The 16,925-nt window shown below is 41.9% G+C and overlaps 1 protein-coding gene across 21 annotated transcripts in view; it reads left to right on the forward strand.

Annotated features, from left to right (window-relative positions):
* Positions 1 to 16,925, forward strand: part of RGS6 (regulator of G protein signaling 6) — a 636,900-nt gene that overhangs the window by 557,464 nt on the left and 62,511 nt on the right. For 15 of the 21 annotated variants that reach the window (XM_054448764.2, XM_054448775.2, XM_054448762.2 and 12 more), the window contains one exon: positions 8,189 to 8,299. The exons of the other annotated variants lie outside the window; for them this stretch is intronic. In XM_054448764.2, the coding sequence (XP_054304739.1) occupies positions 8,189 to 8,299 (111 nt within the window). The remainder of the gene's footprint in view (positions 1 to 8,188; positions 8,300 to 16,925) is intronic. 21 annotated transcript variants of the gene reach the window in all.

Below are 16,925 nucleotides of genomic sequence, written 5' to 3' on the forward strand. Positions count from 1 at the left end.
CACCTCCTCTCAGTCTTTGGCTACCCCAGCTGTGAAGTTAACCCTCTCTGCTACTCTCTCTGGGAAGGATCACCCTCCCCTCCCCCCAATAAGCTGGGAGAGCAGTTGAGGCAGCAGACTGCTAAATGCCCAAGTCACCCATGGGAACCTCCAAGATGCACTTTGCTGTCTCCTGTCTTTTCCATGCAATGATGATGGCAAATAGGACAAATGAGGGTGCATAGATTCATGAACACTGGGTTTATTTGCGTGAGTTGTAATAGTGGCAGCAAAATAAAACATGGTGGTGCCATTATGCACCTTTTATCTACTGCCACACTCTCCTCCAAGTGACTTTATTTTCTACATAAATAAATGTAGTAAGAAATAAATAATAATACATTTATTTTTTTTCACATAAATTGCTCTCAAACTACACCTGTGGTAGGCAGAATAATGATCTCTCAAAGATGTCCATTTTAAATCCCCAGAACCTGTGAATAGGTTATGTTACATGGCAAGGAGAATTCAGGTTGCAGATGGACTTAAGGTTGCTCATCAGTTGACCTTAAAATAGAGAGATTATCCTGGATTGCCCAGATAGGCCCAGCATAATCACAGGTGCCCTGAAATGTGGAAGAGACAGGCAGAAGATTCGGTGTCAGAGTGATGCAGCATAAGAAAACCATAGCTGGCTTTGCAGATGGAAGGGGGCCACAAGCCAAGAAATGCAGGGAGCCTCTAGAAGCTGGAAAAAGGCAAGCAAATGAATTCTTCCCTGGAGCCTCCAGAAGGAGCATCGCCCTGCTGACACCTTGATTTTAGCTCAGTGAGACCCATTTCAGACTTCTGACTCTTAGAATTATAAGATGTTTTCAGCTGCTAAATATGAGATAATCTGTTCCAGCAGCCCTTAGAAACAAATATAAAACCCCAATCTCTCCCCTTCTCTTAGAATCTGAAGACCAAATTGTTCATCCTCCTTGTCTTTAATATACCAGCATCTCTAAGCACCCTGCTGAATAGGAGTGCCTCTTATAGCCCCAATACGTGTATGTCTAATTCTGATGATTCAATACTCCCTTTTTCTATCAATAAAATACAACATTCAAAATACATATGCCCCTGTAATTTTACTGTTTCCTTTACAAAGCCTCTGACTTTATTTATGTAACTTAACAAAACAGATTTCCCTCTTCTAATACAATAAATTTCCCTTCCGACCAGTACCACTTATCACTGACACTGGCCAGCAGATGAGTTGCTCATAATGACTTTGGCTTTGTTGCCTGGTTCAGATTGTCAGGACTTCCTGTGTTCCTTCTCCATGTGTTCCTCTATAGCATGTCTTGATGCTGCTTGCCTAGACCCTTTTTTGGAGAAGGCGTGACATGGCACGAGCTCACAGCAACAATTTCATTCATGCTTAATGCCTGTTACAAAGTCATATTTTGTGCTCTTATGTTGGATGGTCACAAAAATCTCACCTTGGGCTCTCAACCACATTCTCCTAAACCAACATCACCATTAGCTCTCACCACCTCTCTTCCACCCACATCTCTAATGATATTTCAGGATTTTTCTTAAAGAGATCTGGCTATGAGCCTATATTTCATTACAGCTTAAATAATCATATTATTTCCCATTTCCTTAGTTGCTCTCTGGACTTTTAAGATTCTACTGCCTTAGGCTGGTCAGCGGACAGCTGCCTTCATTGCCATGCATATAGTAATAGGCAGCTGGAGCCTGCAGGCTCCTCTTGGGACCAGGTGCTGGCTGAATTCTCACCGCAGCCTCTCCTGAGCCTTTCCTGTTGTCCCCTCACCCCAGCATTCACTCAGGGCTCCATATGGGGACTTGTCCACAGGGCCTGACCTGACTGCTTGGACCCCTCCTTCCCAGGTTGGAGATGTGACCACATTGAGGATCTGCTAGAACACATTTGGGGAGGGGTCTGATAAAAACCCCAGCCTGTCTCATTGAAATCTAAGGAAGCGAGAGGGAGGAGGGGAGGAAATTTCATTTTTCAATCCGTATGTTCTACTTCAGGGAAATCTATTTCTGGTCTTAAAAAAAAATTCCACAATAACATAATTAACTAATTAAAAGATGCCCCACCTTTTGCCTTGGGCTGCCAAGTGGATATCTTTTATTTGAGATTCAAAGCTAACTAAGGCTGAGATGTTTGGAATGGCCAGGGCAGATGTCCTGGGAGGACAAATGGGGTCCCCCGGGCTGTTTGTTCATCTCAGATTTTGAGAATGCCATGGATGCTCAAATGCCTCATAATCGGGAGAACCCCCCAATATGTCATTGTGACTCAGATCCTCTGGGGCACCTCGGTACAACTCGTCACCCCCTGAACAGGATTTTGGTTTTCTGCTGCTGGCTTGTCTTTGTGCTGATCTGAGCAAAGGAGACAGGTGGCCCAGTGTTCTCTCTGTATCCCCACATCCAGCTTGCTCTCTCACATTCTCTGTAGTGGGTTGAATAGTGGAGCCCCAAAAGATAGGTCCTAGGCCTTACCTGTGAAACCTGTGAATGTGACCTCCTTTGGGAAGAGTCTTTGCAGATGTAATTCAGTTAAGGATATCTAGATAAATCATCATGGATTATCCAGAAAGACTCCAAATCCAAAGACAAGTGTCCTTATAAGACAAAAAAGAGAGCAGATGACACAGGCACAGAATAAAGACATGTGAAGACAAAGACAGAGATGAAAGTGATGCAGCCACAATCCAAGGTGTGCCTGGAGCCACCAGAAACTAGAAGGAAAAGAAAGGAAAGGAGAGGTGAGGCGAGGTGAGGCGAGGTGAGATGAGGCGAGGCGAGGCAAAATTCTCCCCTAGAGCCTTCGGAGGGAGCGTGGCCCTGCCAACACCTTGATATCAGACTTCTAGCCTCCAAAACAGTATAAACTTCTGTTGTTTTAACCATTTGTGGTCATTTGTTATTGCAGCCCTAGAAAACTAACATATTCCTCAACATGCAATGCCATTTCTTTTATAAAGAATTCAATCAGCCCAAGTAGCTAAGAAGTGGCTCCCAAGTGCAGCACCAACTTGTAGCCTGATCCTTCCTGTCACAGTGCTTTCTTAGAGCTCCCTTGCCCACGTTCATTCTGCCTGAGATGTCGTAAAGCTCTTGATATGGTTTACCTGTGTCCCCACCAAGATCTCATCTTGAATTCCCACATGTTGTGAGAGGGACCCAGTGAGAGGTAATTGAATCATGGGGGCAGGTATTTCCTGTGCTGTTCCCATGATAGTGAGTAAGTCTCACGAGATCTGACGGCTTTAAAAATGGGAGTTTCCCTGCACAAGCTCTCTCTCTTTGCCTGCTGCGATCCATGTAACACATGACTTGCTCCTCCTTGCCTCCCACCATGATTGTGAGGCCTCCCTAGCTATGTGGAACTGTAAGTTCATTAAACCTCTTTCTCTTGTAAATTGCCCAGTCTCAGGTATGTCTTTATCAGGAGCATGAAAACAAACTAATACAGCTCTTATTGGTGAAGCCTGGCCCCAGGGAAGATGCATACCTTGCAGGAGATTTATAGGACAGAGGATGTGCCTCTAGTGTGCCCATGGTTTCGCTTGTCTGTTTTATATTTGTAGAGGATTGTCAAGATTCTTTGGAGATGCTTTCCCATTTTCTATCACAATGGTCCTGAGTGCTCAACAAGGCTCTTATATAACATGATGAACTTGACAAAGATCAGTTAAATGACTCAACCAAGGACTCAAACCAAGGCTTTTCAACTGGGACCACTGCTTCTTCTACCCCACGGGTCATGGTAAACACCTGGGACAGCGAGGAGGCTCTGAGGTGTCCGAAAATTTACATCCATCTTCAAAACCAAAATTTCCAAGGGCTCCTTCATTTTGATTTGATGAATAAAACATCTTGTGTCCTGAATGTTTCAGAAAATTGAGGAATGAGATGTGGTTCTTCTCAAACTTGAATGTGCATATGAATCACCTGGGGGCATCCTATTAAAATGCAGATTCTGACTCAGGAGGCCTGGGCTGGGACCTGAGATCCTGCATTGCTAACGTGCTCCCAGGTGATGCCAGTGCAGTTGGTTCATGGATCACACTTCCAGTAGCATGAGATGGAGCCTCTGACTAATTTCTCTGCGTGTTCAGCATTAAGCTAATTGGCCATTATTGCCCTTTGCAATTCAGTAGTAGGAACTGTGGCTCTGACTTTGCTGTTGTGGGAGAAGTTGCTGACACACAAGCTGGCAATGCTTAAGGAAAAATTTTACTGTGGATCGATAACCAAAAATATTCATATCTTTTGGTCAAATAATTCTGCTTATGGATATGAATTCTAAATAAATAACGCAGAAGATGAAAAAAAAAATCTGTGTGAACAATGGTGTTCCACAGCACTGTGTATATTAAAAAGGAAAAAGTCTGTGTCTAATATAAAGTAAACGATTAAGTAAATTGTGATAAAGTCACTCAATGCAACCAAGACAATATTGTAGACATATGTTCATCTTCTCCCTTTCCTCAAGTGCAACATGTCACTAAAGGAACAAAAATGGCATGAACTCACAAGGTTAACAAACTATTTATTAATAATTTCAACACATTTGTCCAAGATACAAAGTCTATGTAATTGGAGAACATAACCACAGGCCCCCATGTCTCTATTTGTAATGTTTTATTTTTTTAATTGGTCAGCGAGTACAAGGTGTCAAAGTAAAATCTTATAATTTTTATACCTTTCTTTATGCCTGAAATATTTCAAAATTTAATAAAAAAGAAAGTGCATAGGGACAGAGTGAAGAACATTCTAACCTACATGTTGGGGGCAGAAGTAATGTGACAAAGTGAGCGAGTTTTTGCAACAAAGCCTGGCCTTGGCTCTTGAAGGCACTAGGGACCATGGAAGGCAGGAATGAGGCATGGGGCTAACAGCAGAGGAATGGTCAAGTCTGTCCCAGGAGACTTTGCACCCCTAGATCTCCTGCCCCACTAGGAAACAATCCTTCCCACCTACCACCACTGCAGGAGATGGGCAGTTTTTTCTTGAGAGAAATTGAGCCACACACGCTCAGAACTCAGACACATCAGATCTCATAAGAGGCCAGCTGAAAACAAGAGAATTAATGGAAGCTATACACACTGAACTGTGGGGCCTGTAGGGATGCAAAGTGTGATACCTTTCCTCATCTACCATAAGGATTAGGGCCAACACTGCTACAACAAAAGAGGTTAACAAGAGAAAAGCATAAATGCATTTATTTCATCAGTTTCACACGACACAGAAGCCTTCAGAAATGAAGACTCAAAGACCCAGGGAAAACTGTCTGTATTTGTGCTTAGGTTCCATGAAGAATGGGAAGCCTTGTAGAAATGCGATTGGACAAAAGGGTGTGATCTACTAGTAACAGACTGAGGGGAGGAAACCCAGCAAGGCCTGTCTGTTCAGATTCTTCTTAGTCTCTCTGAGTAGCATTCCTACCTCCCAGGTAGGACCTCTCTGGAATGAGGGTTTTCAAGGGAGAAGGGAGAGAGGGACCTTTCTAGGTTTTGTGGCTTGCTTTGCGGGAGAGGCATTCTAGTTTCTATGACCCACTTTGGGGAAAAAGAATTCTTGTTTCTATGACTTACGTCAGGGGAGAAAAAGGGATGGGAGACAGAGGCAGGAGAGAAGGTGAAAGCCTTGGCTTCTGAGGCCCTTCCATTCTCCTTTAGTTCAAAGTACTCAGCATGCCAACGTACTATACTTTAGAGTATCATGTTCTGAGCCCCAACAGACCCTCAGCCCCTCCCCGACCCTGCTGTCAGGCCTCCAGGAGCCAGACATATATACCCACAGGCAAGAGACTGTCAAAGTACAACCTGTGGGCCAAACCATACTCCATTCTGTTTTTGCAAATAAAGTTTTATTAGAACACAGTCACACGCATTCATTTGCAAGTTGTCTATGGCTGCTTTTATGCCACAGCAGTAGAGCTGAGTAGTGGCAACAGACACCATCTGGCCCACAAAGCCTGAATATTTACTATCTAGGCCCTGCAGAAAAAGCTTGCCAGTGCCTACTCTAGAGAAAAATAGACGCCCCAGAGGAAAGACTCCAGATCCCTCATTTGGAGCTCCCATTAAAATACTGGTAAACTTCCCTATGGCAATGAAGCCCATCAGTGACAAGCCCCATCCACATGCCCACTGAGCCACGAAGCAGGTTTCAGTACCTCAGTCTTAAGCACAAATGGATGTCCAAAGATTTTCCAGACACTCAAACCTCAGCATGAAAGAGTATAATCAAAATAAACTGACAGAAAAAAGGAACTTGGAAGAACCAAAATAATTCAACAAGTAGAAGAAACTTATAATAAAAGTATAGAATTCATATTATCTGAGAAATGAGAAGATATTTCATCCATAAAACAAGAACTAGACACTATGATAACCAAAAGTGAACTCTGAAACTTAGAAAGTAATGGTTCAAAATTTAAAAATAAATAGAAAGTTGAGTTTAACAAAAAGACAAGGAGACAAAAAATGGGAGGGAAAATAGATTAACAATTCAGGATGTCCAATGTTGAACTGGAAAAAAAAATATAGGACAAGCAAACAAAGGAAACAAAGGGTATAAAATTAGTGATGAATACTATAAAATTCCTGATACATATTTGCTTATCTATTGCTCACTGTGCCCAGCACAGTAAATAACAACAACCAGCAAGGGCCATCATGAAATTTCAGAACACTCTAGCAATAAAGAGACGATTCTAAGTTGACAGAGAGAAAAGAAACTGAACCAAAGAACGAGAATCAAAAGGGATCCAGGCTTCTCAATAGTAACACTGCATGCCAGAAAAAAAAAACATGGAGTGATGCCTTCAAAATCCTAAAGGAAAGAGATTTTTCACCTACTGTTCTATGTCTAGCACTATCAGTCAAGTATGGAGATAAAAGCATTTTCGGATTTGCAAGGATTCTCATGCATCCTTTATTAGGAAACTGCTAAAGGATGTGCTTCAACACAATCAGGGAGTAAAAGCAAGAGATAGACATGGAATCCAGGAAACATGGGCTTTTCAACACAGAAGCGAAGGAAGTCCCAAAATGATCATTTTCCATCAAGTCTATAGAGCAAATGATCCAGTTTCGAGCAAGAAGACTAAAGACTTCAGGAAAGAGGATCTCTGGGCAACAAGAGGACAGAACTGCTCAATTATTTGATGTGTTTAAGATGTAAAAAAATGATTGCTAGATGTTTTACAGGTTTGTTAAAACACTTGCTTGGAAAAAGTAGTATGATATTTAGCTCGACAGCAAACAATTTTTATCTAGTTTAATAATGTTACACTGACCATTAACAAAAATTGTTACACAAATCTATTTGGAGGATCATGTAAGAAAAGGTGGGAGTTGAGGACTGGTGAATAGAAAGATAAATTCTTGCCTAAAATAAAAAAAAATCAGGAATAGATATAAAAGCATATAATTTAGAAATATATAGGTAACTTTTAGAAAAAACATAAGGTGGAAAGTAGATGCCTCTCTGAGAAGGGATGGGAGGAAAAAATAATTGCTTTTGCTTTTTTAGTATATATAATCTTTGGTACTATTTTATTATTCTAACTATTCACATACATTTTGATAAAAATAAAAATTAGTCTAAAATAAATTATGTCAGCCTATAAGATCAACATATCTATTAGATCATAATTATAACTAGAAAAATTAAGTTGCTTTTTTTGGAAAAAATGCTTATGTCTACTCCTTGTGGTCTGCTGGTATTTAAAAGTCTTTATCATAAGAAAGTCCTTCCGCTGGGAATGCTGAGCTGGCAGTCCGGTGGAGCTGTAGTGTCTTTTGTGTGTTCCAGATGCCTTGAGAATCAGTCTTTGTGGGAGGGTGGAACACAAACAGGTTTGACCAGTGTATTAGTATCAGTAAGGCTAGCATAACCAGGGAGAGATGCACCAAGGTTCAGGTAAAGAGTCAAGTGGGGAAAATGCATGTATATATGATGGCTGCAGCAATGCAAAAATGGCATGTTCATAATGAGAAGGAAATAAGGACAAATGAAAACAGTTTGATGTGTCAGAAGTGGGAGTGGAAATAAATTTTTTCCTTTAATTTAGAATTACGTGAAGACTGCTGTAATGTTTGTGTAAAACAGAATAAAGGGGTTTTCTAAGGAAATCAGTGGCATTCTTTGCTCTGCCTCCCTCCTGCAGTTTAATTGCCTACACGGAACAGTATATGGAATATGACCCTTTGATAACACCAGCTGAGCCATCCAACCCTTGGATCAGCGACGACGTTGCTTTGTGGGACATAGAGATGAGGTAAAAAATGTTTTAAGGTTTGGGAGTGGGATGAATGTAGACAAAAATCCATGAGATCATGAGATTACCTTATATTCTATCTTAATTTGACATTTTTTATGGCTAGAACAGAAACCCCTCAAGTAGCGTCCCGGCTGAGTTCTACTTACAGTTTCTACCTCCTTATGGCTTTGATTTGTGCATGGATCCTTTGTGGCTTCCCTCTGACCCTTTGGATATCATGATAACTGGGACAGTCCCTCACCATTCCCTAGTTCTGATTGCTGGAAGAAAAGAATCTGTTGTTCCAATTTTTTTTCCTGTTAGCAACAATAATGATAATAGCTGGCAGGTATTCTGCATTGGCTACATCCTGCAGTAAGTGTCTCTCACTGAATCCCCTCGACAGGTAAACATTACTATTCTCAGCACTCAGCAGGTATGGAAACTGAGGCACAGAGGAATTAATGAACTTGCCCAAGGTCATACTGCTAGTACGGCAGTTAGGACTAGAACTCAGGCAGAGGGCTCCAGAACCATGATTTCATTACTCTGTTCTTCTGGAGTAACTGCCAGCAGCGATTCCAGCCAGTTTCTCCTTCCCTGTGAGGGAAGCCAGTGTGTTTACTTAAGAGGGGAGGAACCAAATCCCAGAGGGACTTGGACCACTTTCAGAATTACAGAAGGAAACACACAGACAAAGCTAGTGTGGCGTGCCTTCGCACACCCTGCACCTTGGCTGGATGAATTTTTATTTCCGTTTTCATGTCTCTATCACTCTCACATTGTCTTTCACTTTTGCTCCTTTTCTGGCTGCTTTTCCTGAAATGGAAAAAATATTATAAAAATAATAAAAGTTGCAGATGCTCATTCTAAAAAGTTCAAATTATCCAGATGTGCATAAAGAAGAAAATGCTCTCTTCCTCCGACCTGATTTCACCTTCCAAAAAGAACTTTTGTTTATAGTCTAATGTTGTGGTTCCAGAGTGGACCAGAGCACCCTGGGCACTGCGGGGAACTCACAGAGTTACCACAGGATAGTCCAAATTTTTTAGGGAAACACAGTGATGGTTGACACATGCCAGATACTGCATAAACTACTAGCTTAAGATGGTTCAGTTTCAACATTAGAGCACATTACATCCCTTATGATGATACACGTCTTTACAAATCTGGCTTTTCGGAGAAGTCACTGTGATAAAAAGCAAGAACTGCACAAAAATTAACATGGAATAAGAAATAGGGATGGTAAGTTCTAATCTAGTTCCAAAATTTAAGAAAATGTGTAGTGCCCAATAGGTGCATATTGTAGTTATTTAAGAATGAAAAAAAAAGTTTTCAATTTATGTGTCTTTCAAACAGCTACTAAGTTGTTAGAATACAAATACATATTAAGTTGATTGGTCCTAGCCATAATAAATGACACTGTTAAGTATTTCTTTTGGCCCAGGGGCACTGTGAAAAACTTACTGAGACACTAAGGGTACCATGAGCTCAGCAAATTTGGGAACATCTGATTTAGTGTCTATTACTTTGGATTTTTATGCATATATAACATTCTATCCTTTTGTATAATTGGGTTCAATATATACCCAAATATATACATATATATATATATAGTCCAGTAATTTTTAAATTAACAATAGGTCATGGCAGTCTTTCCATGTAAACACATATAGATCCACCTTACTCTTTTTAATAGCTACATAGTATCCCCTGGCACCGGTGAAGTAAAATTTATTTTACCAATCCCTGGATCATAAATATTTAGTTTATGTCCTCCTTTTTTGCCACCATAAACAATGATTCCAGGAACATCTTTCTACACAAGTTCAATTATTTCCTCAGTATAAATTTTCCAGGAGTAGAATTCCTAGAAATGGTATGCATATTTTAATTTTAGTTCATAGGTCCAGATTCCTCTTGAGCAAAACTGTAACACATCTTTTTCATTCCCTTAGCTTAAAAGTGCCCATTTCCCCACATTCTTAGCATCCCAAGCATCATCAATCATTTTGTCTTTGCAAATCCAAAAGGTTAAAATAATTCTCATTTTACTCTTTTGTTTCCTTGTTAATATACTTGAGAATCTTTTCACATGATTATTAGACAGATTCTAGCAATATGTTTTGCTTTGGATATTTGGATATAAAACAGTCACATTTACTTTAATCATATATTTTGTCTTTTTCCTGATATATTTCTGAATCTCATTCTTTGTTCCTGTTTCTTTTTCTCTTCCCTGACTTTTACTTTATTAATGTTATATTAGCTTTGTAAAAACCCTAGTTTCTATTCTAGCTGTATTAACTTTTAAATGTTTTAATTAAAAACATCATCGATTTAAACAAACAAGAGTGAAGTATATAAAATAGTGAAGTTACCTTTGCCTCCCTTAAATCTCATTCTTCCCAGAGGTATGTTAACTTGATATATTTTAAACCAACATTTTTGAACTTGTATTTCTATGAACATTTAAAAAATAATTAGTATATAGTATGTATCTTCTTTCTAATATTTCTGATGAGCCCTAGGTAGTTCCTTCTAAGTCAAGAACTTAACTCTTTCTTTAACTCAGGATTTTTTTTCTCTTTTTTAAAAATTATTGCTGCTTTTTTTTTCCATTCTATCCTCACTTTTCAGGAAATCCTTTTTTAAGAAGTCTGGGCCTCTGGGATGCCGTTGCTACATCTCTTATATTTTCTCTATTATAATTTCCATCTTTTAGTCTTTTTATTCTATATTCAAAGGATACAATTTCCTGAATTGCTCTTCAGAATCAGTGCTGTGATTTTCAGTGGTGTCCATTCTGTGATTTTATATTTTAGAGAGTTTTTCTTTTCCCACTGAGTGTTGGGAGGGTGGTTGATAATCACGCTTTTCATTTCCAAGACTTCTTAATACTTCTTGGACTGTTCTTTTCTTAGTAGCCTGCTCTGTTCTGTTGGTGTTTATCACCTTAATCCCCCTTGAGATGTGATATAGATTTTCTTCATAGTTTATATTTTTTCCATATTTTCATATCTCCTCTCTATTTCTGCCACTTAGTTTTATTTGGGGTTATTCATTAGAGAATCATCATTTCTGGTCATTGTTTCATTCCTCTGGTCACTGCTCAGAGCAGATCATTCTTTTTGTATGCCCAGCTATTTGGAAGACTGCTCATTTTTATAAATGAAGGTCTTAGCTTTCAATCCTGCCATACATTAGAACCACCTGGAAGTTTCTAAAAAACTAGTAATGCTTGGTCCTCACACACAGCCAATTAATTCAGAATTTCTCACAATTGAACATTTTTTTAAATCTCCCCACACTCTGGGAGATTTAGAAAGTCTAATGTGCAGCCATGACCTAGGACTCTATCAGTAGCTGGTGAGGGTGCTCTCAGTGATGGTATGGGCCAATGGTTCTAAGCTGTGCTGTGCATCAGAATCACCTGGGCTCCTCTTTAAAAATACACGCGTACTGGGGTGGCTCTGGGCGTCTGCATCTTGAGCGAGCACCCCAGGCATTCTGAGGCACACCACAATTTAAGAAGTCCTGGTTTGGTTCACGGAGTTCCCCAGCAGGCTTTCCCCTGAGCAGTTCACACAAGAGCAGGGCTGCACCTGAATGTATGAATGGATGGGCATAGGTCAATTGCCAAGGTTCCCCTCTGGGTCCTGGGTATGTGGTCCAAGAACAGATTAAAAGATTGGGCCCTCTCGTACAGTGAGACAGGTGGCGATGGGAGTCTTGGGGAGGTAGACCCCCACCCTCCCTAGTGTGACATCCCTGCAGCCAAGTGTTCTACTCTGTGGGTCAAGCCCTGATGGAGTTTCTGATGTCTTTCTATTTCCTTGCCACAGTACTCCCCAACAAGTCTACTCTTCTCCCTCCACTAATGGGTCTTAGGGGAACCCACTTGGATCTGCAAAAGCCAATGAGAGGTGGGGAGAAAGCTAGTGTGTCTTTAAAGTCTCCCTGGTTCCCAAGATGTTTTTTCTCTGTGTGTGTGCTGTGCTGGCAGGAGCACAATCCTCTGGCCTTACTGTCCATATGAGAAGCTGGCCAGGAAACATCCCCCTTAACTTAGCAAACCCTTTGGCCATGTGGAGCCTGTTCCATGTTCCTGAGTTGCTTCCATATGCCCTTTGTCTGATGCCCACCCACTGCCTCCACTTCCAATCCTGCTGCTCAGAGCTTGGGGTTTTCCAAGGCTTCTGTTGGGGACACTCAGCTATTTTCTTCTCTGATGCCTCCACTGGAATCGTAGGCTGCTGTCAATCAGATATGTCACAAGTTCAGTCTATCTGCTTCGTGCCTTTCTGAAATTTCTCAAAGCTCTCATCTGCTGATAGGAATTTTTTTTGCCTCTACATACTATGTTTAGTTTTTTTGTTTTGGGTTTTTTTTTTTTTTTTTTACTTAACTGAGCTCCAGGCTCTTGCCTGTTCCCTCGTCCTTGGCCACTTGTGCCCCAGATCCTCACATGGCTGGCTTCACTTCTCATTTAAGTCTCACTCAGCATTGGTGTCCCTTCCTCAGAAGGGCTTTCTGTGACCACCAATCTAGAGTGGCCACCTCATCCCTCTAGCTGTTCTATATCACATCCTTGTCCTGGTTCCCCTTCTAAATAGAATGATTTCAGCGCCTAGGCCTATCTGGTGCACAGTGGGCACTGTGTGGGCTGGAGGGAGGATGGATGAATAAGTCATTCTTTATTTGATCATTTCATTGGTATTTGGGAAAGGAGGAGAGGCAAATGTGTGAACCTAATTCACAATGATAAAATGAACTTCCTCTTTTGTTCTTGAAAGTCAGCAAAGAAGTATGTAATCATTTAGGAAAATGGGGTCTCATGGCCTATTGATTTATTCCAACCTATTCAGCACTTTTTCCCCAAGGAGGTGCTACCTGCCCCCTACTACTCATGCCCTGGTTCTACTCCTGTTGTTCTAGCTTTGACTCTGAACTTCATGTCTAACCTAGGACAGCTACAGTGTTCTGTCCACTTACAGGCAGAATCAAGTGTTCAGATACAAGTGAAAACGAAGCCCTGTTTCTTCTCCCAATAGACTACTCCTACCCACTTAGTTGCTGGCAGTGATGTTAGGAAAAAACAGAGTCTGGAATCAGTGCCAACATCACACTTCAGCCAAGGGATGGTTTCTGTCCGCAAAACAAAGGCTGAAGATGACCAATAAAATAATTGAGTCACTTTCTCTCAGTTTCAGTTTAATTCAATACATATGTATAGTAGTCGACTATGTGCTGTGTTCTGAACAAGAAGGGCTCTCAAGATACCACATGTAGCAAGGTAAATAAACCATGCTATCTTACCATCTGGCGCCAGAACTCCTCCTGGCTTGGCAAAGGACATTAAGCCACTTGGGGCAGAAAGTAAGGCCCAAAGGGCAGAGGGGTTGGCAGAGACTCAAACAACAAAGGGAGAGGGTTGTGCTGTCCTGCTGAGAAAATGAGACAAATGTATTCTCTGTTCCTGAGAGGGGAGAACTAAGGGCAGGGGAAAGCAGGGGAGGGAGAGAAGCCAGAGGCCAAAAAAACTAGGTCTCTGCGCAAGGCCAGGGAAATGCCTAGCATTGAGGTGACCAGGGACTTTTCAAAAGCAGGAATGTCTAATATGTGGTTTTTTAAATAGTAGGCTGCCAGGAGGTGCAATATGTACCCACTTTTCAAGACCCTCAAATTCCTGTAAGGCCCCCACCCTCCCAAACGCTTCATGAGAGGAGGGGTCTGGTGGGTGTGGGTGAAGGTTTGTGGGAAACGAGAGACAGTGAGAATGAAGGACTCCCTTAGGAATTCATGCCAATCTCAGGTGGGCTTTGGACTTCACTGGGCTGGGTGAAGGGGTCCAGGCAGGCTCGTTATGATTTCCAGGGCCCAGGATGTCACCGACAATGTCTAAATTCTGCAAGGTGGAGAATATACTGTGTCTGCCGTGGGGAGGTTACAGACAGCCAAATGGAGGATGGCCATAGCAGCTGAATAGAATCATGGACAAGATGACATAGGATATACAATAAATAGCAGAAAATTGTGCTTTAATTCTTTCTCCTTCTCAGACAAGCTATTCGATCTGGAAGTCCAAGGATAAGAAAGTTATATTCAGAGGGGAAAAAAAGGCAGCTGTTTTAAAGGATGGGCAAACTACACCTCAAGTTTATGCAACATAGTGAGCTGTGATTGCACCACTCCACTCCAGCCTGGGTAACAGAACAAGACCCCTTAAGAAAAAGAGTAAAATCTGAGAAGTAAAGTTTAATTAAAGAAAATAGTGATCGCCAGGGCTTCTCATTGAGGAGAAGTCAGCCAAAAGTTGCCAGATGACATAATTCTTTATGTCATCTGAAAACCACCAGGAGAGTGTCCCAGGGATGCGTATCTAAAGTATTTCTGGTGGTGCCACTAACTAGATGCTGGAGTCTAATGAAACCTGGTGTTGTCAGCAGAATGTGGTTTGTGATTTGCTCTCTCCACATGACTTCAGTTTAGCTCTCCCTTTCTGCTGGATATCAGGCACATGAGCAAAGAGCTACAAGGAATCTGGCTTGTCCAGCTTGGCCGTAGGCATTCACTCCCAGCCAACCTGACCTGCTGAGAGGCAGAGATCATGCCTGAGCTGCCCATGCACAGTGAGTTTGACAGAACTATTAATCCAGGATATTAGTCAAGCTCCTTTCTTATGGTGGTGGATCTCCAAATATGGCCCCATTGGTGCCTTCCCTCTTTACATCAAGTAAGACACCAAGACCAAACCAGATGAAAAGAGAGGGAGCACCTTTTTCCCTCTCTCAAACTATTTGAGAACCAGTAATCCAGAACCCCTGTGGTGGCTTCCACCTTGGTCATTTGAAATATTTGCTCTTGAGACATTCCTTCTTGGAATCCATCTGCCATGCTTGGAGAAGCCCAAGCCATTGGAGAGGCCATGTGCAGACAGTCTGGTCAACAGCCTCAGCTGAGCTCCTGGTCAGCAACTAGCACCAGCTGTTAGGTGATGAGCCCTCCTGGATGCACAGCTCAGTCAAATCTCCAAATAACCCCACCTCCAGCTGCCATCCAACTACAACCATGTGAGCCCCAAGTGAGAACCACCCAGTGGAGCCTAGTCAACCCATAGGAGAGTGAAAGAGACTAATAAATTGCTTTTTTAAGCCCCTGGATTTCAGGATGGTTTGTTACACAGCGTAAATAACTGGGCCAGGCATGGTGGTTTATGACTGTAATCCCAGCATTTTGGGAGGCCAAGGCAAGTGGATCACGAGGTCAGGAGTTTGAGACCAGCCTGGCCAACATGGTGAAACCCCGTCTCTGCTGAAAATACAAAAATTAGCTGGGCATGGTGGCAGGCAGCTGTAATCCCAGCTACTTGGGAAGGCTGAGGCAGGAGAATAGTTTGAACCTGGGAGGCGGAGGTTGCAGTGAGCTGAGATCATGCCATTGCACTCCAGCCTGGGCGACAGGGTGAGACTCCATCTCAAGAAAAGAAAAGAAAAAGAAGTAACTGAACCACTCTTCATTGGAGTATTCAGGACCCTCAGGTTGTTCTTGAGGTATTAAATACAATTATGATTGTTCTTTAGCAGCCTTGGCTCTAAGATGGGGACATTGGATTATTTTCTTTTTAAGGAACTGCCTTATTTCATAATTTTTCTAATAACTTGTCTTAGTCTGTTCAGGCTGCTAAAGCAAAAATGCCATATACTACATGGCTTAAAAACAATAGAAATTTTTTTTTCACAGTTCTGGAGGCTGGGAAGTTCAAGATTGAGATGCCACAGATTGGGTGTCTGCTGAGGGCCTCCTTCCTGGTTCATAAATGGCTGGGTCCTCACATGGCGGAAAGGCAAGAGAGCTCTGGGGTGTCCTTTTATAAGGACACTAATCCCACTCCACATGACCTAATTACCTCCCAAAGGCTTCACCTCCCAAAACCATCACAATGGGGGTCAGGATTTCAACATGTAAATTTGAAGGGGAACACAGACATTCAGTCCACAACATTCTACCTCAAGATCCCCAGAATTTATGTCCTCTTGCATGAAAAATACATTCATTCCATCTCAGTATTCCCCAGAGTCTTAACTTGTTCTGGCATCAATTCTAAAGTCCAAAGTCTCATCTAAATATCGTCTAAATCAGATATGAATGAGATTAAAGATACCATTCATCCTGAGGCAAATTCTTTTCCAGCTGTGAACCTGTGAAACCAAACAAGTTATGTGCTTCCAAACTACAATGGTGGGAGAGGTATAGAGTAGACATTTTCATTCAAAAAGAGAGAGAGAGAGAGAGAAAAAATAGGAAAGAAGAAAGGGGTAATGGGTTCCAAGTAAGTCCAAAATGTAACAGTGCAAAAAATATTAAACCTTAAGGCTCTAGGAATAATTCTTTTTGGCTCAATGCTCTGTCTTTTAGACCCACTGGGGCAGCAGCCCCACCTCCATAGCTCTCCTGGGCTGGAGTCATACACCCATGGCTGTGCTGGGCTGATGCTGTGTCTTCCAGGCCCATTTGGGTGGCAGCATCATCCCCACAGCTTGGTGGGATGGCCCTACAGCAGCTTTCTCCTGGGGTCTCTATGGCTTTCCCAGGCTGGGGTTCCTCGCCTGCAGCTCTTCTGGGCAGCCCAGTCCACCATGGC

The sequence above is a fragment of the Pongo pygmaeus genome, chromosome 15, assembly GCF_028885625.2.
Source record: "Pongo pygmaeus isolate AG05252 chromosome 15, NHGRI_mPonPyg2-v2.0_pri, whole genome shotgun sequence".
Taxonomy (NCBI): Eukaryota; Metazoa; Chordata; class Mammalia; order Primates; family Hominidae; genus Pongo; species Pongo pygmaeus.